The sequence below is a fragment of the Pteronotus mesoamericanus genome, unplaced genomic scaffold, assembly GCF_021234165.1.
Source record: "Pteronotus mesoamericanus isolate MK-2021 breed Mesoamerican mustached bat unplaced genomic scaffold, CSHL_Meso_final contig_25, whole genome shotgun sequence".
NCBI classification, from domain to species: domain Eukaryota; kingdom Metazoa; phylum Chordata; class Mammalia; order Chiroptera; family Mormoopidae; genus Pteronotus; species Pteronotus mesoamericanus.
In genome coordinates this window covers 15,155,878-15,180,739 of record NW_026555105.1, presented here as the reverse complement: position 1 = coordinate 15,180,739, position 24,862 = coordinate 15,155,878, and the positions used below count along the sequence as shown (strand labels likewise).

Genomic DNA, 24,862 nt, shown 5'->3' with positions numbered 1-24,862 from the left:
TGGCTTAGATTTTAATGGTCATTTATTGCCTCATGTAACTGAAAGCTGCAGAGATTAGTGTACATTTTTGTTGTCACTTGATCAGCACTCTTGTCCTATAATATTTCTCTTCAGTTTTCATTTATCTTGGCCCCCCATGCTCTGGCCTTGTCTGCAGTCCTGTCTCTCTCATAGTGCATAAGGCAGTTCCAGGCTTTCCATTCACACACCACATGAGCCTGAAGAGGGGAGAGTAGGGGAGAGGGTTCCAGAGCTTCTCTGCTCCCACCCCCTGAGCTACTCAGTGATGGGACAACCCCAGGCTGTTGCTGTGGCAGGAGAGTTGGAAGGACCCTGATAGAGAGCTAGAGGCAAGGTAGAGCTGGTGTGAAGAGTCAGCCCTACCCACAGCTCACCCTGCTACATGCAGAGTAAGGGAGAGTGGCGTGGACACTGGAGGAGTACCATAGTATCCACTTCAGTAGATACAGAATGCCCCCCTAGTGTCTAAAACAGGAGTCAGCAAACTATAGCCCATGCCTGTTTTTGTAAATAAAGTTTCACTGGAAATTTAAATAACTTACAAAACACTTATTTATATATTATCTATGCTGCAATGGCAGACTTGAGTAGTCATGGCAGAGACCACATGACCTGCAATTACTCTCTGATCCTTTACAGAAATAGTTTGCTAAACTCTGGTCTAAATTTCTTGTTCGTCACATCCTCACTGACATTAGGTATCTTTCAGTCTGTTAGGTGAGAATCTTTTTATTTTTAATTATGATTGAGTTTTAGCATCTTTCAGCATGTTTTTCTTTCTTTCCTGAGAACAACTTTTTCATTTTTTCTTCCCAATTTTTTGTCAGGTCGTTGGTCTTTTATGTATTACTATCCAATACTAGGGGACATTGTGTCCATTTTAATTGAAAACTATACTAATTCTTGGGAATGTTACTTTTGTTAATTCAGTCCTGATAGCTTAGAGCAGATGGTATTAATAAAACTGCCTGTACATTTTATGTTATATGGCTGACCATTGGGGAAGGGAAACAGAAGCAGAGCTGAGGCGCAGCAGAGAAAGCAGGGACAGAATGCCTTGAAAGCAAGAGTACGCATGCGCTCTCCAGCTCCCATCAGAGGACTGTGGTAGTCTTGTTTCTTTTGATGAGTGCCTTTTCCAAAAAGACTCTTTCCTTAATCTGCCTCATACAGGTGAACCAAAGGCCCTGCTCATCAGAAATGGTCTGATTTAGAGAAGTTTCAGAAACTATGAAATTAAGGTTTTTATGATTTAAAGTTAAAGATATTTAATGAACATTTATAATTTATCCTTTTTACACACTAATTGGTTCTTGGAAATATGAGGTCTGTCCGGAATGTATCCAGCCATGTACTGTGAAAAACATTTATTGAAAATACAAGATACAAGAAACATTACACATAGGACAGTGATGCCTCCTCAGTCCCCTTCAAAGTTGGCACCTTGGGACCTCACAGTTCTCCCGGTTGCCATCAGCTGCCCCATCATATTTTCCAGAATCTCATCAATCGTCTGAAATCTCTTCCCTTTCAAAGGTGATTTTAATTTTGGGAAAAGCCAGAAGTCACAGGCTACCAAATTTGGGCTCTAGGGGAGCTGAGTCACTTGGGTGATTTGATGTTTGCCAAAAAACCCTGCAAGAGACATGATGCATGAGCGGGCCCGTTGTCATGATGAAGCTGCCAGTCTCCAGTTGCCCATAGCTGTGGCCTTCTGAATCATCTGAATAGTTTCTGCAGAGGAACGTTCAAGCTTAACGAAAAATTTGGTGCAGATTTCATTGCTCTGTTTACTCAGTCATTTTGAATGTGACAGCCACACAGTACATATGCTCACTCAACAATGTCTGCTGCTCCGGCCACTGACCAGTACAGTGAAGCCATCATTGTTTGCACATGTGCATTCCAGTCCAGTCTCCTTGGCTGCCAGGTGACATGGATGTTGCACAGACCGTCCTCATTGTATTAACAATGGCTGGACTTTTTCTGAACAGACCTCATGTACCTTCTATTTGTTATTACTTTATTAACCAATTAAAATTTCATGAAGCAGGATGATTTTTTCCCCCCACTTTTTGGAGCAGTAACATAGTTTTCTCATTCCTAGATGAAGTGATTTCCTCTGAAGATGTCGGGGCTAGTATTTTCAATGGACAGAAGAAGGTGCTGTATTATGCTGATGCTCTTACGGAAATAGCTTTTGTGGTTCCTTCTCCTGTGGAGTCCTTAAGTAAGAGCATTTTTTTCTGTGGTGCCCTTTTGAGATCTGTTTTTGTATGTACTGGTTTGTGCAGTATTATTGCATTGGGAAAGATTCTGAAGTAATCTAAGGCATTCTGTTTCTAAGGCATGGTAGCTTTTATTATTATTTTTATTATTATTATTATTTTAATCCTCATCCAAGGATATGTTTATAGATTTTAGAGAGAGAGGTTGGGAGAGAGAAAAGCATCAATAGGTTGCCTCTTGCATGCCCCCAACCAGGGAGTGAACCCATAACCTAGGTTTATGCCCTGATCAGAAATTGAGCCTGCAACCTTTTGGTGTACAGGACAACACTCTAGCCAACTGAGCCACCTGGCCAGGACAAACATGATAGCTTTTATATTATGCAAAGATAAAGGACATTACCTCCTCTTAACTTGCTTAAGAAAAGTAGTTAAAAACAAGCGGGCTGATCTTCGAATACTAACCTTTAAATAGTGAAGGAGACCCACTTCAATCCATAGTTTGTCTTTTTTAATCTAATTATAACCAATACATAGAAGCCCTGTTTATTCATTTCACTAGTTATGAGTTTGCCCCCACCTACTTCCCTATTTCCTGTGAGAGCCTTTATATGGAACCCCAGAGAGTCTTACAACTGGCAGGTTCTCGGGACAGCTGTAGGCTGATCACACACTGGGCAGGAGAAACTTTCTGCCTAGAAAAGATTTTGATGATCAAGCGTGTTCTTCATAAGGATCAGGAGTGATTATTATTTTTTGATCAGAGTTCAGTCTTATTTCTCCTAGAACCTTTGCTTCTTGCAAATTAAGCCCATTTCTTGGTGTCTGATCAGGCAGTAGGTGGAAAACTTTACTGTCTCATCTTCAAGCTAATGATTTTTCATGTGTCGTACCTTGACAACCTCCTAACCTTTGTACTTGGACCCTTCATTTCCCACTGTAGGCCCCTCCCTGTCTCATACTGTGGGGCCAGTTGTGTCCCTGGCAGTAGTGGCCTTCCATGGTCTAGGTCAGTATATTAGCAGTTGCTTGCCTTTGTGTCAAGGCCGTTATCTACCACCTAACTCCAGAAGCCAGGTCCCACCTGTCCTCTGTGGGCCGAGTCCCTGCCTGGTGTCTCTGGCCCAGCCTGTTGGCACCAACCCAGTTCTCCCACAGCTAGATCCATGCCCCCTTGCACTGTAGTTCCACAGTTGAGTCTTTATCTCCTGTCATGAAATATCCCCTGTGCCAACTCTGCCCCTGCTCTAAGTCAGCCTCCTTCTGTTTCTTGTGAGTTGTCTATTTTGTTTTTTACAGTTCTCTGTGTGCTTTGTCTCCAACCAGGTCACTCCTTCATCACAGAGATTAGGTCATCTGTAGTTTTGCGATGCCCCAGAGTTGCTTGGCACCATGCCACGTGATTGAATATGTAATCAGGATAATTCGGAGACTAATGCATGGTTTTTATTATATTTTACATCTGTGAAGTCAAATATTTTCAAGTCTTACCTCATTTGTCCTGTAGGGCAAATAGCCAGCAAACTACAGCACACGGTCTAAAATCATATTGTCAAGAGCAGTTTTTACATTTTGAAAGGGTTGTAATTAAAATACAGAGAAGAATATATAATAGAGGCCTGTACAGCGAGCAAAGCCTAAAATATTTATTACTTGATCCTTTATAGAAAAAGTGTGCCAACCCCTGCTGTAGAAGTAATGTTGTGCTTAGTGACTCGGGTTAGACTGTTAGCCTAATCAGGTTGCACACTTTTGCTTCAAACAAGTAGTAGGTATAATAATTTTTTTTTTCTGTATCCCGTAGCTGATTCATTGGAAAGTAACATCTCCGATCAAGATAGTGATTTAAATATGGATCTTATGCCAGGAATTCTGAAACAGCCGTCCCTGACACTTGAGCTTTTCCCTAATCACACAGACAATCTCAATTCCTCACAGAGGGTAAGTCACTTTTTTGATAGATCTCCAAAAATTTATAGTGGGGATAATTATAGAATCATGCCTGAAAAGCTTGTAACTTTAACCCAGAGAGTAATTGTAACTGTACTGATTCATTAGGGCCTTCATTTTTTAAAAAGCAAATTCTGTGTTCTTTTTTCAGCTTGCAACAAATAGTTCTAAGACTCCAAGACAGCCTTTGTTGTTTTCCTTGATTTAGCCATTCTGGTACCATGCTTGGTTCTCTCACCCATTCCTTCTCAAGCCTAGGTTTTTGTTTGGTTCCATAAATATCCACTAAAGCTACAGCAGTGGCTCTACATTTCACATCTTTAATCATGCAACATCCAACGCGAACAAGTCTGGCTAAGTACAAGTGGTAGCAGTTTGGAGAATAGCCCAGTGCATGAATGAATACACTGAGTCAGCCACACAGTAGCTACTACAAGAAGAGAGCATTTTGCTTTTTTACTGTTTTCTTACCTTGTCAGTGGATGTTTTATCTTTTTCTGTGTTTTCCCTTCATGTCACCTCTTAACCCTTACTGGAAAGTGACTGAGTAAGTGATAGCAAAAGTACAGGATCAGTTCCTGAGTGTAAGAAGATTGAGTGAAAATAAATTAAAAAGATAAAAGAAGTATAAACTTGACTGAAGCCATCCTTCCATTGTAAAGATTTTAATTTCGCTCCTTCCACAGTGAAATTATTTTTAACAGAAGTATATGCTTAAAGTATATGGGAGAGGTTTTCACCCTTAAAATTGATTTAGGCAAAAAAGTTGTATAGGACTCTCTGAAGTAGACTGGTTTTTAAAAATCAGGAGTTGCTATATTTAAAAAGTTTCACAGAATATAGTTGGGAGATGAATTAAGTCTGTGTTGGACGGTAATGCAGGATTTTAGCCAGATCTGATTAATAGTCCTTGTACTCATTTTCTGAATGCCAGCATAGTTACTCCTTAAAATCCAAAGAATGACAACTCTTAAACCACTTTTTTTTATTTATCACATACTTTGCAATTAATAAACTAAAACAAAAATCCTTATCTAAATAGATGCAGAAAAGCAGTTTAGCACGGTTGCAGGAAAAAATGTACTAGGCAGGATTCTCAGATGACCCTCAGTGAGTCTTACTCTTGTGTAATGTCATCCCCTTGCATGTGGGTGGGACTTGTGAATATGATGAGATAGGCTGTGATTATGTTACATTTTATGGCAAAGGGGTTTAGTGGATGTAATGAAGGGTACTTTGAGTTCATCGAAAGGGGGATCATCCAGGTAGGCTTGCCCTAATCACAGGGGCCTTTTACATCCAGGGCTGGAAGTCAGCGGAGGATGTCAGAGATTGAAAACTGGTTAGGAGCCACAGTGCTAAGCAAATAGTCCCTGAGTGTGGCTGGATCTCTGTCTCTAGTTTGGGGGAAATCTCTTGGTCACTCGTTTTCTGTGAATGTCATAATAGAAACAAGAATTTGGGGAAATTGCCAAGGTCTCTGGTCATCCTTTTAAGACTTGTATACTTTTGTGTTTACAAGTGTAGTTGTTTTTAAAATTCAACTTCAGTATGGGATTTCCCCTTCTGACTCATAAACATAGCTTTGTTTAAGGTTTTAGCATAAACGTGGGTCTGATGCCTGACCTGAAAGTGATGGGGCTCCGAGTGCCAGGTTTGCTTAAGGGGGGCCTCCTAGTCCTGCTAGCCTTTCAAAGGAACTTAAAGCTGATTGGGTGGGCAGGGAAGCCCTAGCAAACTGTGTGATTGTGAAGACCTAAGCAACATTTTTTTCCCCTTTCTGCTGGCAAGAAAAAGGAATGGGGGGGCTCAGTTACAGTTGGTCTGAAAACTAGGAATAACTTGCTGGTGGGAGATTTAAGAGATAAGGATCTGCAGACAAATTATGATGTTGCCTTGAAGAGGAAAGTATACTGCTTTCTGGCTATATAGAGGGGCACAAATCCTTTTAAGTGCTCATTAAGAAATTGCCTGTAAATTTTATTTTTATTAATGACGATTATAATTGTTCCGTTGTTAGTTGTCCATTACAATATACCTTATTTCCTTTGAGGATGTTAGGCCTTCATTTCCTTGTTCTAGGTTGAGACTTGATAAAGAGAGACGCCAAAGAAGAGCTTGTTTGCTGATGTCTTTCACACTTTTTTCCTGACCTGATTTCCCATGACCTGGTCCCTGTGTCCCTGTGCAGCTCTGATGACTGCATGGTTATAGACTTACTAAGCCAGTTGTTTGTGTTTCATTTGTTTTTTTCTCTCCTTTTCTTTTTTTCTCTGCTTCATATAGCTCAGTCCCGGTTCCAGAATGAAGAAGCTGCCTCAAGGCCGCCCCGTGCCTCCTCTTGGACCTGAGACAAGAGTTTCTGTAGTCTGGGTGGAACGCTATGATGATATAGGTACTATATGATAAGGACTTTGTCTATAAATAAAATTAGAACTGAATGACAACGACTTGCTTACAAAGTGTCTGAAGGGAGTGGTGGCAGCACAGGCATGGTGTGGCAGCCAGGAGCGGGGACTGGAACTCAGCAGGCCTGGGTCTGCATCTCAGCTCCACTGCTCAGCTTCCTGAAGCTTAGGGGGTTCACCCGTTAAGCAGAGACACGCATGGCGCTTAGTTCATAGCTGTGGTGGTTTGATGAGATGAGTGAATATACAGTCTTTAGGTGTGCTGGGTATGATAGTTAATGGCTTGTTGCCAGGTGGTCCTACTCACCCCAGGACCTTGGGGAAGGGGTGTAACTTCCCTCACCTTCTTCCAAGGAGCCCTGCTGTCTGGTTTTAGTTTAAAGGTTAATTTGTCCTTACGAATTCATCTGCGGATAACTTCTTCAGGACTTTTAGATAAGCAACCAAAGGACTTTAGAAATGCATATTTAGCTTAGAATCTCATCCAGCTCAGACTTTGTGGGAAAGTGTGATAGTTGCTTCCCAGCACCTCCAAAACTCTTTCCGTGCCCTCAAAGCCTACAGCTCATGTTCTCAAACTCTCTGCCTTAGAGGCACTTAGCAAAAATAGGTCTTGGGAGAATTTTTTTTATCTGTGAGGAATAGTTAAAATTACATGTTATAAGACAGCATAGTCCAATATTTGTTGCCTGCTTGTGTAAAGAGATGAGTAAATTAGGTTTCCTATTGTTTGGGAAATAGGAGGGAGATACTAATTGTGATGCTGTTATTTTTTTCCAGAAAACTTTCCCCTCTCAGATCTGATGACAGAAATCAGTACTGGTGTGGAAACTACTGCAAATAGTAGCACTTCTCTGAGGTATACTCTTACTTGCTTGAAGTTTATCAGCATGTCGTTCAGCATAGAGAACCCGATTTTTGAAAATATATCGATTGCAGTTTAATCAAGAAAGACTTATGAAACAAAAGGGATAATGGCAATAATAAACAATTAGGGGGAGAATATCAAAGGAACAAATGGTGATTAAATTAATGGGATTTTTAAATGGCATAATTGCTGTTTTACATTTATCTGCAGTAAAAAGACAAATAGAAATGTGAAGGCAGTTAAGTATTAATGGAGACTGTGATAATAGGGTAGCAATATTAGATAGAAATAATGGAATTAAATTGGTCAAAACATTCTAGATACATAGCAGTATATCTTCATCACATGAGCTATTTAATGTGAAAGCATTTCAACTTGATTAAAAAGTTAAGACTTCTATTTTATCTGCCCATGCACCAAAAGTATACAAAGGAAATAATATGATTGCAAGAATAGTCACGATGTTTATATATAGGTTTTATAGTTTCAAGGCTTTTTGATTACCTCTTTTTGGTTTAAACACATACTTTTAAATAAAATAGCTCCAAGGGTAAAAGTACCATCTTCATTTTACAGATGGAGTAAAACAGGCTCATAGAGGTTATTCCTCCTCATCACACATTCAGTAAATGAAGGAGATAATCCAAATCAAAATTCTAACATGATCTTGCCCATCTCACAGAGCTACCCTTGATGTCAGGCTGAACTTGATATTGTAACTTTGAGTCAGTTTCGTCTAGTTACATGGTCTGGTTTGTATTGCATGTAAAGTGAATTTAAGCCCACATTGTTAGATTATTGTTGTAGAAATGAAGCCAATAAACATATTGGACTTAACATTATTATATTTTAAAATTTCTAGAAGAGGGCAAGTCATTATTAAAATTTTGTGTTTTTTATGTCAAAGTATTTTAAAGCAATTTAGAGATATCCTAATGTTATGTCATCAGTTTACATTTAAAAATTAGAACACTCTTTAAGTAGATAAATATAACATTATCATAATAATAAAGTTAGTAAGAATTCCTTAATTCCATCTAGTAACTGGTTTATATTCAAATTTCTCTATTTTTCCTCAAACATCCTTTATTGCTAGTTTGTTCAAACCAGAATCTACTCCAGGACCTTGCATCTGGTGTTAATTCCTTCAGATATTTTTAATTCAGAACAACGCTCATTTTATTTTTTTTCCTCCATGACACACACTCGCTGAAGAGATTAAAATAGTTTTCATGAGATGGGCTTTTCTAGAACTAGTTCAAAAGAGAAAGTTTAAGTTTGTTATACTTTTTTTTGTTTTAATTTCTTTAGGTCAAAAGTTTTAATATGATTAGACAATTTACATTTAATTTGTAGATTAGCGAAGTTTAGAATTTGTCTTGGGGATAGAATTAGTATAGGATTGATATTTAATGTTTTGAAAAGTTGATTCACTGTTGCTTTGGCCAAAGTCACTTCACTTATATTGAAGAAAAGCTCACTGTGTTGCAAAAACAAACAAAAGAAACAACCCTGACATGTAGCATCACAGAGCCACACAGGTACCTCTAGATGCACTGGAATGTCCGTGGCACGTGATATGTAACTCACCCTTCCAAGGCATCATTGCTGACCTTAGCACCCTTTTCCCTGTTCAGAGGTTTGGATGGCTTTGGCTCTGCCAATACGTGGCCACTTACCACCTCTGCTGAGGAGGTCCTCCCAACTTCCATCCCCAACCCCTAAAAAAATTATATCAGGGGTTTCCATAGTGGGTCCCACTTTTGCTCTGAGATCTGCCAGCGTTGACTGTAATGGAATTTTCTGCACTCAGGTCAGCTCCACTTTAGTTCCCTACAAGAAGGAGGCACTAAGCCAAAGTCCCATGGCTGTTTGCTAGGTTTGTAGCTCCTCACAAGAGATTCCTCTGGCCTTTTCTTTTCACCCCTTTCCCCAGTGGATTTCTAAGCACATTTTTAGTGCTGTTTTTGTCAGCTTAAAAGGCCTGACCGCAGTGATGGGTGCTTAGGGTCAGGTGTTGGAAGGAGGCTTCACCAGGGGCTCCCAGGAGAAAGACTCAGCAGGCTGACCCCTTGACTCTTCTCAGACACTTCCTGGCAACAAGTCCACTTGGTGTTCTTATATATGAGGGACTTCTGCACTTGACTACTTGGGTAAAAAGAGTTTCTTTTCTTAAGATCTACCACTCTTGAAAAAGAAGTTCCTGTCATCTTCATTCACCCTTTAAACACTGGATTATTCCGAATAAAAATTCAAGGAGCCACTGGAAAATTTAACATGGTCATCCCTCTTGTGGATGGGATGATTGTCAGCAGACGAGCACTCGGTAAGGCCCTCGCATGCAGCTACAGGCTTATGGTTTCTTTCTTTTTTTCTATAATGTTTTTATGAGCCAAAAAGAAGTAGAAATAAGGAAATGGGGATATTACTTAATAGTGCCTACATGTAAAAAAACTATGGTCTTCTTCAAAAGGAAGCATGCTTTGTTCTCTTTTGAATGGTGCTTAATCTAGTAAGTGTGAGTAGAACTATAATTCACAAATTTCCAGTATTGAAAAAGGAAGGCAACTGTTTGTAATCCAGGGCGGGAACTGGTTTGTCAGATCAGATTTTGAGTCTGTTTTTCCTTGTCGTTGTTTCTTGTGACAGTTTTATCTTGGTTGAGTGCTCTCTAGCTCTCTGGGGAAGGGAGAGTTTTGCGAATGGGAAGATATAATTTGAGTTTATAGGAAATAGTTCACTTCAGTACGGAGAGTTCACCTAGCTGACTGGTTATTCACATTGTTTTAAAACCCTCTGTTTTCAAGGTTTTCTGGTGAGGCAGACGGTAATTAATATTTGTAGAAGAAAGAGGCTGGAGAGTGACTCCTACAGTCCACCACACGTCCGCCGGAAACAGAAAATCACCGACATTGTCAACAAGTACCGGAACAAACAGTTGGAGCCAGAGTTTTATACTTCACTTTTCCAGGAGGTTGGACTCAAGAACTGTAGTTCCTAGACTTTTGAACTGTCTCAGACTCTTGAACTCCAGTTTGGGGCTATAATATCAAAACGAAACAATTTGATAGGTGATCACTGTAAAAATAAAAAGAAATCACTCCCCAAGAGCTTACTGTTTAATCACCAGAATAGAAGAAACACATTTAAACCCATTTGATAGAAGACTTCCGGCTTCCTAGAGAAATGGGCTCCCAGACAAAATCATATTCCTGCTGGTCATGATGATATACATTTTAGCCATAAACTTACTTTTGAAAGTGACAGTTTTAGTTAAATCTGAGCCTTTTGAGGAGAAAGGCTTTTATGCATCTCAGTTAAACACGTGTGTTGGTAGTATCAAATTTACAAATTAGAAGTTGAAGTTAGTTGTATACCTCACTTTTTAGGAGGTTATGTTCAAAATTAAAATCTGTCTCAGAATCTTCAGGACCTTGAAAGCCTTGCGGTGACGGCACGGAGAAGGGAAGAAACCCCAGCGTCCTGCTCACCAGAGGTCCATTGTCCTCCCGCTGTCATCCAGCGTCCAGCTGACAGACAAGGACGTGGTTTTGCTCAGCTAAGAAGCCTGGCATTAAAATCTTTCATATTTTCTCTCCACATTTCAAAAAGTTATCACTGAACCGACCTGTCTGAAGGCCTCCGTTTCTGGGCTGCCCAGGAACAGGCCTGGAAGGGAGGCGTGGTCCTGGCCTCGAATGGGGTATTGGCGGAGCCTGTGGAGTCCAAAGTTGGAAGACGGCAGCGATGCCTCCACTCTCCGGTGTTGTCGAGCTTGGTGACATAACAACAGGTTAAACATTGGTGGTTCCTTGACAGTTTCTTGGTAAATAGTAAGAAATGTAAATTCACAAAAAGGGCTGAAAATTATTTGGTTTTATCCATTGGCTCTTATTTCAGGACCAAGCAGGAGACTGCAGTAGTTTATGAAGGATTCTAATTTGGGGTTCAGGAAATAGCCTCTCATCGCTACTAATTCAGATCTCTCCCAGAGAGCTACTGGATTTCATCACGATTGACAGACATTAATGACCACCTCCTTGGGTGGCTGCTGTTAGAAATGGCTGTTGTCATGTTTTCTGGACTTTGCCAGCTGAAGGCACAACAGATCCCAGCCTGGGTTTTGGAAATACTTTTGTTACCTCGCTGCTACTTTTCTGCCAGGGTTAAATGTTTTGTGGTGGCCAGACCCAGAACATCCTTACAAGGATTCCTGTTACACTACTAGAGTAGACAATGCTCATTTCTCCTATTCTTACGTGCTTTCTTCTTTATTAAGATCATTTTATGTTACAAAAATAAGTGAACATTTAAAGTCCAAAGAAGAATGATCACAGTTGTATAAGAGGTGATTTCACACTTGAACTCTGATGTCAGTAGATTCTGTAGGTCAGAGCTACAATGGTCTGTTTGATGTTTTGTTAGTTTAATTAGGGGGTGGGGGATAGTGTGTAGGGCCTAATTCCATGTGCAGATAGATATTTTTGTTCCAGAAGTATGTATTTTGTCATCTTTGAGCAAGAAATGTGGGCATAGTGACTCTTGGTTTTAAGTTTGCTGTAATTTTTTCTTCATGTTTGTTTTAAGCTCAGGTAAACATAACCTCCACCTTCTATGACTCCAGTTTCCATTCAGGATATGTTATTCAGTAATTGATTTTCTTTATAAAATGGGCAATAAATTGATGTTTCCAGATGGTAGCATGGGGGAAGTGTATGTATGCTGATGAAGTTTAGGAAGTTGTAGCCTAAAAATGTTGTAGTAGCTCAGCAGGTATAAAGTGAAGTTTCACAACTGTCATGGAAGTTCCGGATGGATGGTTCAAGGGACAAATGGGCCCTTAAATTCTAGTGGTTGTGAACAAGGAAGGCTATAAATTGATGTGCAGCTTATAACATTGCAGAGGTTAAAAATAGCTGATGTAGGTGTACTTCCTCCATGTGACTTTTCAGATAAAACTTTTACCTTTGGCTTAGTTTTACTGTCAGCAAAATGTCCTATGGTGTACATGTTGGGGGCTGGGCTTCCTGATCCTTCAGTTTGCTGTAATTTCTGGCAAGTCTTTGTAATTCGAATGTCTCCGGTAGGCAAACAACCGTGTTGAATGAGATTTGTGATCTGAAAGACTTGGTGGTCTCCCCGGGAAGGAGGGATGGATTCAGGACTGTGCAGCCCCCAAGGCACGAAGCCCCAGTATGGAAGGTGCAGACAGTACGGGGTACACAGACCTCGTCAGGTGCTGGTTCCTTCTGCTCAGTGTAACATCTGTCTACGAAGGAAGTGTGGTGAGAACCCTTGTACCTTTCATTAGTATTACAGATTTGAGGTCACGGTCCCCAAGTTCACCCAGCTGCCTTTGTTAAAAGTCACTTTGAGTAGAATTAATGCAGAAGAGCATATTTAATTTCTAGTAACAATTTTTAGAAGTCCACTAGTTAAGTTTGCCAGCATGTGTTCATAACCTTTGTGGGGAGCTGGGACCGCTCGGATCTGTGGCTTAAACAGTTTAGTTCGTGCGTGTGACAAGTGCACTGGGAGGTGGATGAACATGACATTCAGTGACAAGGAAAGCGTTACCCAAGGGACAGGCAGACAGTCCCTCCATCTAGCTCACACTTGGTGGATGGGGCTTTCCTCCTCCTCTCACTGGGGGCACTGAAGACAGGGACAGGGCTTTTGCCTTTTTAACCCTTTCCTTGTTCAGCCAACTCCCCCTTTTGTCCAGTGCTTCCTCCTAAGTCCCCTCCCCACTTCCTGCCCAGCGGCCCTACACACACACACACACCCCCAACACACACACGCCCACCCCCCCGTCCTCCATTCCCAGGTCCTCTATTTCAGGGCAGCCCATTCTCCTCTGGACTCAAACACAAAAACCTGTATCTGGCAGTGATGTCGTGAGGTCTTCACGAATGGCTACTTCTGCAGACACTAAGGAAATATTTGTCAGGTTCTGCAGGCCACTATTTAGAGAGGCAGACTCTTCAAGAGTATCTATTTCTACTGGAAGGCGGGACATTACCCAAAGTGGGAGTCAGCCTTGCACCAGGGCACATGCGGCAGTCAGTGAAAAGTGTCACAGAGGTCATTCGACGCTCTTGCTGGCAGAAGTTCTCCGTTCAGCATTTGAAAAGCCATTCAGGTTACAGCTTCCTAAAAAGAGTTGATTTCTATGTTTACATGAAATGATCAGTTGCATTAGGTGGTCTGTTTTAGGATTTCCATGACAGCCTCTTTTCCTGAGAGAGAGAGATTGGAGGTGGTCCACCCGCTCCGCGTGGAGTCAGACGGCGTTCTCGGTAGCTAAAGAAGCCATGTACTGTATAGTGTTTTTCTCAGAGTTGCAACTCATGTTCTCCAGATGCTTTTCTCTTTTTTTAATGGTGAGGGAAAAGGTAAAATTTGGGATTCCACAGTGCCTTGCATATAGTAGGCGCCCAATAAATATTTGTTGAAGCAAACCAAGTTTCCCAAGTCCTTGTCTCTTGCAGTGACCAAGAACATCTTTCTCCTCCGAAGGGCTTGGCAGTTGTGGCTAAAAAATAAGCAGTATCATTATTTGCTTGAAGTCATATATACAATTTGTATGAATTTCGGTATGTTGCCAAGACATGATCTTTTTCTTATTGTATTTTCTGTAAATATTTCTGGCACTGAACTGTAAAGTAAAGGCAAAATGTAAATATGAAGGTGTCCCCGTGTCCCCTCGCCTCCTGTGTTTTCGTTGGTTAGGGAAGAAGGCCCAGAGGCTTGTTTGTATTTATGCCGACCCTTTGTCCAGAAGAAACCCATGGAATATTGAATGTAATACATTTAGTCAATTAAATTTTAAGGAGATTCTTATCTGCTTAACGTCGTGTATGCTTTTGGTCCCAGGCTGCGGCTTTGGCTCCTGTGTGTGTTCCTGGTTTACTCTTTCCAGGGGGCTCTGTTCTGCTTCGGCTGCCCTCCATAACTTGGAGCTGTGGGTTTGCCCTGGCTTTGTAAAGTTTCATCATGTACTCCAAATACGTAAACCTGTCTGGCATCCCATGCTGGCAGGAGCTTGTGTAACGGAAGCACTGCCAACAGAGGCAGTGGTCGCCAAGGGAGCTCAGCAACGCCCACTGTGCTCTGTGCCTGCCGGGAGCTGAGCTTTGCCAGGCCGGCCAGTCTGGAAAGGGGAGGAATGCAGGGGAGGTCGCCCCCGACTCGCCCTTAGAGCAGGGTGGGCTGCGCAGGTTCCATGGGACCAGATAGGCACCTTAATGCCTAGATGACCTATGGCAGATGACTACCACTTGAGACAGCGATGGGTGGCTTTGCCGAGAGCCGCCCTCTCCAGCCTGGCACTGATTCCACGTGAAGTTAGTGTGCAGCCCCCTGAACGGCGCCTGGGAGCTGCGTCCCCTGCGTCCCCTGCAGCTGCGTGTCAGCACCTGCTCTGCCTGCCCACCACAGGCCCTCCGGTGGGCTCTGGTGGCCAGGAAGAGCTTCTCCCTGGGCTGATGGCACAGTGGTCCGTCCAGTTTGGGGACTTGGCAAGGAAATATGTGTTCAAGCCTTTTCCACCTGTGCTGTTCACTCTTTCTGACCCCAGGCCCTTCAGGACCCAGTGCCAAGAAATCACCCCCCATCCAGGCCACATAGCTTCTGGCCTTGGCCTCCGGGCCTCCAGGCCTTGAGTGGCACGGCACACCAGGGCACTGCGCTTCTTGGATGCACATTCTAATACCACCAGCCCAGACCTCCTCTTCTAGGGACTCTGGTCATGCCACAGTGGGGGCTGAGACTCCCTCTAAACACACTCTTCAAGCGCCAGCTCTCCCCTCTTGTCCCTTACGTGTACTGCGGCTGGCCCCACCTGCCCTTCTCCCAGGCTGGTGGCTTCCCAGGAAGGGGGTCCTTCCACCCCATGTCTCCCTCGAGGTCTACCACCCACTTCATGCAGCTGCTGCCCTAGCCTGGGACTGGGTCTGCCAGCTTCCCAACCTGCACTCGTCTCAAAATCAAGTCTGCATCAGACGGCTTGCGCATTATTAATGTGCTGAGTTCCAAGCCCCATCCCCCGGAGGTTCTGACTTAGAACAGGGTGGGCATGGAAATTGCCATGTTTCCTAAGTACCCCCTCCCCCCTTCTGTCAGTGACTGAGGCAGATGGGCCGAGGACCCCTGTGGATCATACCATGCTTCCTCCCTCCACAAGCAGCAGCCACTCGCGTTGACCTCCCACACCCGTCAGGCCCCCGCTCGGAGGCTGCCGAGCACTGGGACGTGCAGAGCCCCCTTCCTGCCACAGGGCCTGGCATGTGGAGGTTTACTAACTACTTCATGAATCAACGAATGAATGAATGAACAAATGAACGAGAGGTGAGGTGGGAGGAGATAAGAATGGCATTTGGGAGTATTCTGCCCGCTTAGGAGACACAGGAAGAAGGTTAAAGCCTTAGAAGCCCTTCACTGAAAACCCTAATAACGAGAGATACCAAAGCTTCCAGATTAAATAATAATCATTTGCCGGGGGCCTACTATGTGTCAGAAAGCTTTTAAATGGCAGTGACCCAACCTGGCCCACTAGACTTGTTTCCTTTAGCCAACAGTATTTTAATGTTTGATTCAATATTTTTAAATTGGGAGACTGCACATAAAAATTCCAATGTTTTGGCTCTCTTGGAAGTCAGGGGAGCTGGCTGCACTGATCCTGCGTTGGCCACACATTAGTTACTGGCTGGAGCTGTGACAGCTGCCAGCTTTAGAGGTACCACGCTCCATCCGGTTTACACAGTCCCCGCCACTCCCACAAAGTGTAAACGTGGGCACATGGAGCTGGAATTTTGGGACTGGGGACCCGGCTCACTCCTGGAAGAATCTGTGACCTCAAATACGTGACCACTCCCCTACCCGCTGGGTGCAAGGCTCATCCCAGCACTTACTTTTCTAACTTTCAGCAGCTGGGGGAGGTGAGAATTATTTCCATCCTGCAGGAGGATCAGGGAGACGGCACATCAACCCAACAGCAACTTAGGGCGGTTCACACCCAGGCCCGCTTGGACTTCATACAGCCTGGGCTTTATTCTCACTGCCCCAGCTCCTGACCATTCATCCGAAACAGCCCTCCCTTGGCCTGAAGGACACTGTGACTTCCTTGTTACGACATCACCAGCTCAGTCACAATTGGTTTGAGAGCAGAGTGTGGCCCAGCCCACCAGATCCCCAGGGCAGCTCGGTCAGCTGAGCTCAGGCTGGCCCGGCTTAGCCACACACACACCATGAAGTACCCTCTGGTGCCGCTGGTCAACGACCTCACATTTTCTTTCCTGGTGTTCTGGCTCGGCCTGCCCGTGGCCCTGCTGTTGTTCTTGTTGATCGTCTGGTTTCGCTTCTTGCTTAGCCAAGGTGAGCTGTCCAGGCTGGGCCCTAACCCTGGAGCTGGGCAGGGGGTCCTGAAACCAGTGCAGAGCAGGGCTTCCTCTGGGCGTTTTCGCTGCAGGCTCATCTGCCAAGTGGTCATCTGGAAGAGAAAAGCACTTCCTGGGTGGTTTAGAGTTTCTTAACCTAGAGGCCAAGAGTGAATCCCCAAGCTTGACTGGGAAGCAGATTAGTGTGCGTGCCTGTGTCCCCTCAGGGCCATTGCCTGCACATAAGGTCATCGGTGCTAGCACTGGCTCCTGGAAAGCGGTGGCCCCTCCGGGCAGGTGAATTGGGAAAAGGTGCCCCTTTCTGTGAATGCAGCCAGGCCACAAGGCTCAGTGAGCAGAGGATGGGCGGGATTTCAGTTTCTCTGACGCCCTCAGCTCAGGGCTTTTGTGTGGTAAACAGCTTGCCCAGTGGGGGATGGCAGCCTTCGGCATTGATCAGGTGCCCGAGGACCCGCTCACCCTTCTCTGCCCAGACCGCACATCAGGGAGGACCTGGGTTTCTCTGGGACGCAGGATCGCTGAAGCGGGCTGACGTCCATCCTGGCTCAGCATGCGGCGTGGCGCTGGCCATTGGGAAGTTGGGGGCCAGTGGGCAGGGATGCAGCCGTGGCTACGTGGCAGGAATGACACTCTGCTCATCAGGCGTCCTGTGCCCCTGGTCCTCTGCCTGCGGTTAGCTTGTCCTCCCACCCCCTGCTCCTCAGCCCCATAAACTTTGGCCAACTGGGCAGGTGGGGAGGGCACTGAGTGTGCTGCCACCTCTGGTGACAGGGCGTTAAGACGGGGTGAGCAGTTCACCCACTAACCCGCCCCATGACTTCAAATGTGGGGGCTGGTCATGGTGTAATTATGGGAAGTTCCTGGGGAGAGCTTTTATTCATTTATTATTTTTATAATAATATTTTATTATATAAATAATAACATTATATAAATATTTTATTTATATATTTTTAGAGAGAGGGGAAGAAAAGGAGAAAGAGAGGGAGAGAAACATCCATGTGAGAGATACATTGACCAGTTGCTTCTCACATGCCCCCAACCTGGGACCTGGCCCATAACCCGGGCTTGTGCCCTGACCAGGACTCGAACTGCTGACCTTTTGGTTTACAGGCCAATGCTCAGTCTGTTGAGCCACACCAGCCAGGGCCTAGTGAGAGCTTTTAGAAAGCGTTTAAAATGCGATCTCCTCATTTCCAGGGTGGACCACAGCCCTCCCTGAGGAGCACATCTTCGGCACCAAGCCGGTGGCTGGTGGACGTCGGAGCATTTGTCTGTGCAGTGGCTATAAAGGCGAGCTGCCTGGAGTCCAGGGGACGTGGGCCCAGCTTTCAGCCTTGCCCCTTCATAGTTCATAATAACAGCTAAGTCTTTTTAAACACTGTGTTGGTACGAGGACTTGTGTTCAATACTTGATGTGTATTATTTCATTTAGCCCTCAGAATAACCCTGTGAAGCAATCCTTACTGTGCAGTTGAGGAAACAGGCTTGGAGAGGAGGAGAAACCCGCCCGGGGTCACGCACCTGTGGAATACTTAAGCGGGCCCACTGTCTTGTGTCAGATCCTGGCCCTGGCACCTACCAGCTGTGCGACTTTGGACAAGTGCCCCCTGAGCCTTAGTTTTCTCATCTACAAAATGGAGATGATAATGGTCCCTGCCCTTTTAGAGAGCTGCACATGAAGGGCAGAGCACGTAGTGTGTGTACACACATGGCACATAGTAGGTGCTTGCAGGCTGAGAGAGAATCTAGTCAGCGTGGTTTTGTCAAGGTAGGCGGAGCGTAGGAGCGGCTTTGGATGGCTTCTCTGGAAGGGGGAGGGACGCCTGCCCTGAGGTCTAAGGCACTCACCCCTGCCGGTGACTCATTCTCCCTGGAGGCCCTGCTCTAAGCCCCCCACAGCCTGCCCTGCCCACCCCTTCTTGCGCTTTCGCCTGGAGGCTGTTGACCCACTGACTCCTCACGTACCACTAAGAAATAAGTGCTTTTGTTAATTTCGTGATGAACAGAAATCCCTAAAGTGATGGGGTGTCCCTCCTTCAGGGTCCCTGTCTTCTGGGCACTCTCAGGATTATTGCGTCTGTTCCATCCTTGTGCCGGGAACTGACCCAAATCCAGGGTCTGGGGGACTGGAGCTTGCAACACCCTAGCGTGTGGTTTTCTAGCCACTGTGGATCTTTTTATTGGAGTCGGTTTGGCCTGGAATCCAGTGAAAAGCGGGCAAGAGTAGCTCTGATTCCCCCTCCCCACGCTGTCTGCCTGGCAGGCTCCGCAGGGCAGTTTCCCGGCCTAGGAGGCAGAGGGCTGAGCAGCCCGCCATGCGACCAACGCGGCCAACGTGGCCAATGTGGCCAACGTGGCCAATGAGGAGGCAATTTCCCAGGTTGCGAGAGGAGAGAGTGGGTAGAAAAGGAAGCTCCCTGGTGAGACTGGGGCACAAGAAGTGATTGTGGACAGCTGAGCCATAGGGACAGCATTAATCCCCTGCCATGGTAGAGGGAGAGGGGACAAAGCCTGATGTGCCCTTCAAGATGAAAATGCTCTGCTGAGGACATTTCTTTTGTGATTTGAAGGGAATTTGCAGAAAGGAGGAAACTTCCAAAGAAATGGATTTAGGGCTGAAGCAGAAGCGGGCACCATGGGCTATGCCTGTTGAGGGCCCTGGCCGCCCCTCTGGTTGGTCCTTGGAGCGAGTTGTTAATTCCGAAGCTCCCTTTGAAGTCCCTGACCTCAAACAGCCGTACCCAGGGGGAAGCTCACAGGACTGGAGCGGGAGGGAGGTTTGAGTCCAGCCCAGCTGAGCACTTCCTGGCTGGGGGCTGGACATCCCCTTTCAGAGCCTTCCTCTTTGTAGAATATGAGCAACCTAGGCCATTGCCCCAAGAAGTTGTTCGGATTAAATGAGAACATACATGTAAGACGTGGCACATAGTATGTGGTCAGAAAACAGTCACCATGTCTAGTGAAAAACAGTCACCTCAAGCCACTATGCTGATTTTTTAACTCATAACTGTCAACGTTGTCGAATGCCCATTTTACATGTCTTATTTCAGTTAACCCTCATTATAGACAAGGCTGTTGTGCCCATTTTACAGATGAGGACATCGAAGCTCAGTCTTTTCTGTCTTCGGCTCTTGGTCTACAATCCAAGGGTTTTCTCCAGCCTCCTTTACTTCTTGCAGCCAGTAAAATAAGAGTATATGTAGGAAGAAAAAGGATAGACCTCCTCTGTTCCCCCTCCTTTCTTACCTTACATTAACCATGTTAGTGAGCTCATGCACCTAATTAATGATACCTATACATTAAAAAAAAAAAAAAAAAAAGGAGGGCATGTTCATTGTTTTCTTATTTTAAAAAAAGAGGTTCTACCATATACATTTCTCTACAGCTTGCTTGTAACACATCATAGACGTCCTATAAGTGGAAAGACCTATGTAGTTGTTTTAGTAGCGTTCTGACATTCCATTGGATGGATGGGCCAGGTCTCTGTGAGGTGTGACTGTGCCACACTTAGTCAGCCAGAAACCTCACTGATAGACGTGCATGCATGTGGTTTCTAGGGTGTTTTACTGTTTGTGTATGTTTTACCACAAAACGGTGCTGCAGCAGAAACCATTGTATGTACACACTCAGATATTTACTAATGAATGGACTGGCGGGCCAATGAGTAGCTGGGTTTGTGTCTCCTCCAGGCCTCCCCTGGATTGTTCCCAGTACAGGTAGGTCGTTTGCTGGCCTCTAGGGTCTTCCCTGTTTAGTAGGTGGATATGGCAACTTTCTCAGTTACAGAACAACCTTTTTTGATCCCTGGTTACCATTCGAGGCCCTCAAGTCTTCTAGAGGTCTCAGCGCTGTCCCATGTGCCATCACTGGGCCTTGGCCCTTGGCCTCAGACAAGCCTGCAGGCTTGCCCAGGCCGGCCAGGGGGCTCCTTTTGGATAATGGATAGGACACAGGATGTGACCATCCAAGAGGCCTTGTGTTATCTCTCCACAGATTCAGAGGAAAATGACTCAGATTTACGCTTTGATTGGGATCCCTGGAGCAGAGGCCCAGCTGAGTTTCGCTGGCACAGGACACTCCATAGCCAAGAGGAAGAGAGACCTGGCCAGTGAGCCTGTTCTGCCAGGTGAGGCCCTTTTAGGGAGGTGGGGTTGGGGGGAGGGGAGCCTCAGAGCTGGCCCACAGCCTGGGGCAGCTGCCACGGGGAGGGCTGGCTCCCTCCACCACTGGCGAGCTCGCCATCTTGGCCACATCAGAGAACCTTCTGCCTCACTGCATTGGAGACCTTCCTGTTGGAGGGCCAGCCACCCCTGTCATGAAGAACTTCCTTACAAACGTCCCCCTGTCCTTCCTTCTTGGCCTCACCTCCCTCACCGCTCCCCGGGGGCCGTGCCCTGGCTGTCCCCTCTGCCTGGCGCCCTTCTGCCCTAGACATCCCCTCGGTCTTCCCTCTGAGCTTGACAGCTCTTCATGGCTGGAATGGGTTACCGTTTGTTCCCTTTGCTGAACCCATCACTGCAAAACACAGCACGTGACCTCACGTGACCTCCATCTCCATGACCAGCTCTACCTCTGACTAGTCCAGCTGACTCCTGGGAGTCAGCCTCGTGCCTCTCTTTTCCTGCCACCCCACGTCCAGTCCCACCCCATTCTCCACCTCTCGTGCACCCACGTCTCTCCGCCACCGCGGCCTGTCCCGCTCCGAAGGCTGCCCCTGCGACATGTCACTAACCCCCTACTCTGCCCCGTGGGTCGCAATGTGGAGCCCTGCCTGTCTGAGTGCAGGAAGGAGGTGGGGCTGAGAAGCAGGGACCCTCAGTTACTGTGATTCTTAACCTTTCCGGGTCACGACCTTGACAGTCGAGGGCCTTTCCCAGACACACACACATGCGTGCACTCAGAGTTCTGTGTACAAGGCCGGCTTCACGGGGTATGACTTGTGTGTTCCCACAAGGTCCCATGTTCAGAAGAGCCCACGGTTGGTTTAATGCTCTGCTGCTGCTGTCTTGAAATTTTTAATAATTTTTAACACGAGCCCTGCATGCTCATTTTTAATGGGCCCCCTAATTTATGCGGCCTGTCCTGTTTGTGAACAGTTAATGGGGTAGGAAAAGGAGATGTTCAAACTCTGCTCAGGGACCCTGTCCCATTTATATAGAGCCCTTCCCGCTCCCATGACATATCTGTCCCTCTCTTCCTCTCATCCCATTGTCATCCCTAGATGCAACCGGCAATTTGTTCCCAGCTTGGTTTTCCTGGAGTCAGCTGTGCAGTGACAAAGGCCAAAGTGGATGGGACAGGCTTGCTGGGGAGGAAAGAGGATGTTGGCGAGTGAGGTGCTTCCCTGAGACACCTGCCTCGTCCCCTCCAGCAGTGGACACACAGCCTCCGGAGGCTCTCCAAGGCCCCTGGGGAGGAGCCCAAGTCTATGAAGACGGTACAAGTAGTCACCCAGGGAGAAGTTGGCCAAAGGAACTGGGAGGAGGTCCTACAGCAGGGCCGGGCCACAGCGTGTGGGTCCCTGTTAAAGAACACGGGGGCTTCCTGAGCTCAGGGGGCCCATGACGAACGTGCGGGGACTGACCAAGTCCATTCATTCAACAAGCCGTGGGGCCTGGGCCCCACCCGGCACTGACCTGAGCCATCTGGACCCCATTTGGGGACCCCCAACCCTTCTTCCCATCTGTGCTGGGGGATTCTGCTCTGAACTTCCATTTTTTTCATTTCAAGCTCACTCCTTGATTAGCCTTCAGATTGTTTTTAATACCATTGACTTTATAAATATCTACAGTGTCTACCATATGCCTGGTTATTTTAAGAATAGTTCACATTCAGTGAGCACATACTGTGTCTCAGGCGCTTTTCTGTGTGCTTTATACACATTATTGTTTTTTAACCCTCACAAGAATTTTATCAGGTAGGGTCGTTGGTTATTCCTGTTTTACAGATGGGGAAACTGAGGCACGGAGTAGTCAAGTAATTTGTTGAGTCCTAATGAAGGAGGTGGGATTTGAACCTAAGCCCTGCGACTCCAGAGCCTGACCCTGACCCGCTGGGCCAATTGTTTTCCAGAGTAGAATGTTGTGGGGAGATGTAGGGGAGGCTTCCTGGGGAAATCCCAGTCTGTCCTTGCACCCCCCCACCGGCTACCCCAGAGGCAGCAGGGGGGATGGATCCTAGAGGGGACGGTCCTCCTGGGAATCACCAAGTGTCACCTTCATGCCCCCTTTCTCTCTCACCACGCAACCCACCAGCCACCGCAAGCCTTTTAAATTGTCCAAAGGGGAGAGAGTGGAGCCTGATTTATTAGCTGGTCTCCCAGACTCCAGTCTCCCTGCTCTGCCCTTTCTGCCCTGTTGGTGGGAAGGGTCCATCCAAAGTTCAGATCGGACCGTGCAGTCTCCCTGCTGAAAGGCCTCTCTGGCTCCGGGCGGGCGGACGTCCGGGTTCCTCGTGGGAGCAGAGCACCACCCGTTGGGATCTGAGCCCGGCTGAAGTTGCTGGGTGAGGTTCTCTTCTTAACCAACAAGGCTGTAGGAAACACCCTTGACCTTCTTTGCATACAAGCATGCTTCTGTCTACGGGATACAGTCTGCAAGGAGAAAGTGTTGCATATAAGCTCTGTGCATTGCTGGTTTGCAGATGTTGTGAAGGTGTCTTACCAAAAGGCGGCACCAAGAGGGTACCTAAAAGGGCCTGTTTCTCTTGGCCTTTGCCCCGCTGTGCACCCTTAACACACATACACACACACCCCCCTTTCTCTGCGCATGCTTTGTTCTGGCTCATGAGCTTTTGTCAACGCTGCATTTTCCTGGGAGCTTTCCTGGCATTGAATAAACACTTTTGGTAACAAACCTCCCCTGTGGCGGAAGCTTCGCCCTGGTTTTGTCTGGCATTTTCTCCAACCACCCTGCCCCACCCCCGCACCCCCGCCGGTGCTGTTGGGGGCTGTCTGCCATTGTTCAGCCTCCTGTGCTGACCTAGAAAATGCAGGCAAATCACACCTCCCCCCTCCCCACCTATCCCGCCCCCACCCACTCTGGGGAGCCAGAGAAGCCTGGGGGTGGGGGGCGCAGACCCTGTGGAGAGCTGGCCCAGCCAGGCTCTAGAGGAGGGCATCCAGCGGCACCGCGGGAGCACCTGTGGCTGAAGGCAGGCGGGACAGCTGCTGGGGCTCCTGGCAGGCAAGCAGGTAGCTCTGGACGGCAGTGGTGGGTGCGGTGGCGGGGGGAACCCTCTTGCTTTGAGTGAGGGGCTGCGACCCTGGCCCTCCGAGGGGTGCCCTGGGGCCACCTTCCTGGCATTTTGTCCTGTTAGGCAGGAGGCGTGTATGTGTGTGTCTGGTAAACACACCTGGTGACCTTCTAGTGACAAGCTGCCTGAGTGACGCCGCTGTGGTAGCAACCATGCTGAGCGCCGGCCTCAGTGCTACGCTTCCCCCCTGTTATCTTTGATCTTCACAACAACCTCATAGTTCCATTTTCCGATGGGGACACTTAGGGGCATAGAGGTTAAGTAACTTTTCCAGAGTGACATAGCCTGGAAGTGGTCTGTTTTTCTGACTCTTAACTGAGGCGTGTTTCTGAGGATCCACAAAATACCCCAGGCTCTTCCTGGACTGGCTGTGCCGTCGATGTTTGCAGTAAACACGACTCAACTCAGAACAAGTAAGTGTGCATGTCTCCCCGGCCCCACGAACTCAAGGACCTGGGAGGACAGTCGCCAGGGTAAGGTCGGGGCACGGCTGGGGCCGTCAGAGACGCAGCATCTGTCCATCGATGGCCTCTGGAGCCCTTTCCAGGGGCACATCTCTCAGGCCCGCCCTTATTTCCCCCTCCCTGAACCCTGGAATCCCAAGTGCAAGCCCCTCCCCCGACCCCCATCCCTCCAAGCCTCCGTGTCACCATCAGCAAAATGGAACCCATCTCCTGTGTGTTTGCTTCCTGTGGCTGTCACACACGCACAAACCGAGCGGCTTAGAACAACACA

The 24,862-nt window shown here is 46.6% G+C and overlaps 2 protein-coding genes across 7 annotated transcripts in view; both read left to right on the top strand.

Moving 5' to 3' along the window:
* The window catches only part of RALGAPB (Ral GTPase activating protein non-catalytic subunit beta), an 84,715-nt gene extending 70,413 nt beyond the window's left edge, over positions 1 to 14,302 (top strand). For all 6 annotated transcript variants that reach the window (XM_054573763.1, XM_054573762.1, XM_054573761.1 and 3 more), the window contains 6 exons: positions 2,129 to 2,251; positions 4,054 to 4,190; positions 6,486 to 6,594; positions 7,388 to 7,466; positions 9,653 to 9,801; positions 10,283 to 14,302. In XM_054573763.1, coding sequence (XP_054429738.1) covers positions 2,129 to 2,251; positions 4,054 to 4,190; positions 6,486 to 6,594; positions 7,388 to 7,466; positions 9,653 to 9,801; positions 10,283 to 10,476 — 791 coding nt within the window. In that variant the 3' untranslated portion in view covers positions 10,477 to 14,302. The remainder of the gene's footprint in view (positions 1 to 2,128; positions 2,252 to 4,053; positions 4,191 to 6,485; positions 6,595 to 7,387; positions 7,467 to 9,652; positions 9,802 to 10,282) is intronic.
* Positions 14,303 to 16,704: 2,402 nt separating this feature from the next.
* Positions 16,705 to 22,728, top strand: ADIG (adipogenin). The gene is given in 3 exon segments (XM_054573412.1): positions 16,705 to 16,850; positions 20,867 to 20,981; positions 22,119 to 22,728. Coding segments are annotated over 3 exon segments (345 nt in total). The 5' UTR covers positions 16,705 to 16,723; the 3' UTR covers positions 22,222 to 22,728.
* The last annotated feature ends 2,134 nt before the right edge of the window (positions 22,729 to 24,862 follow it).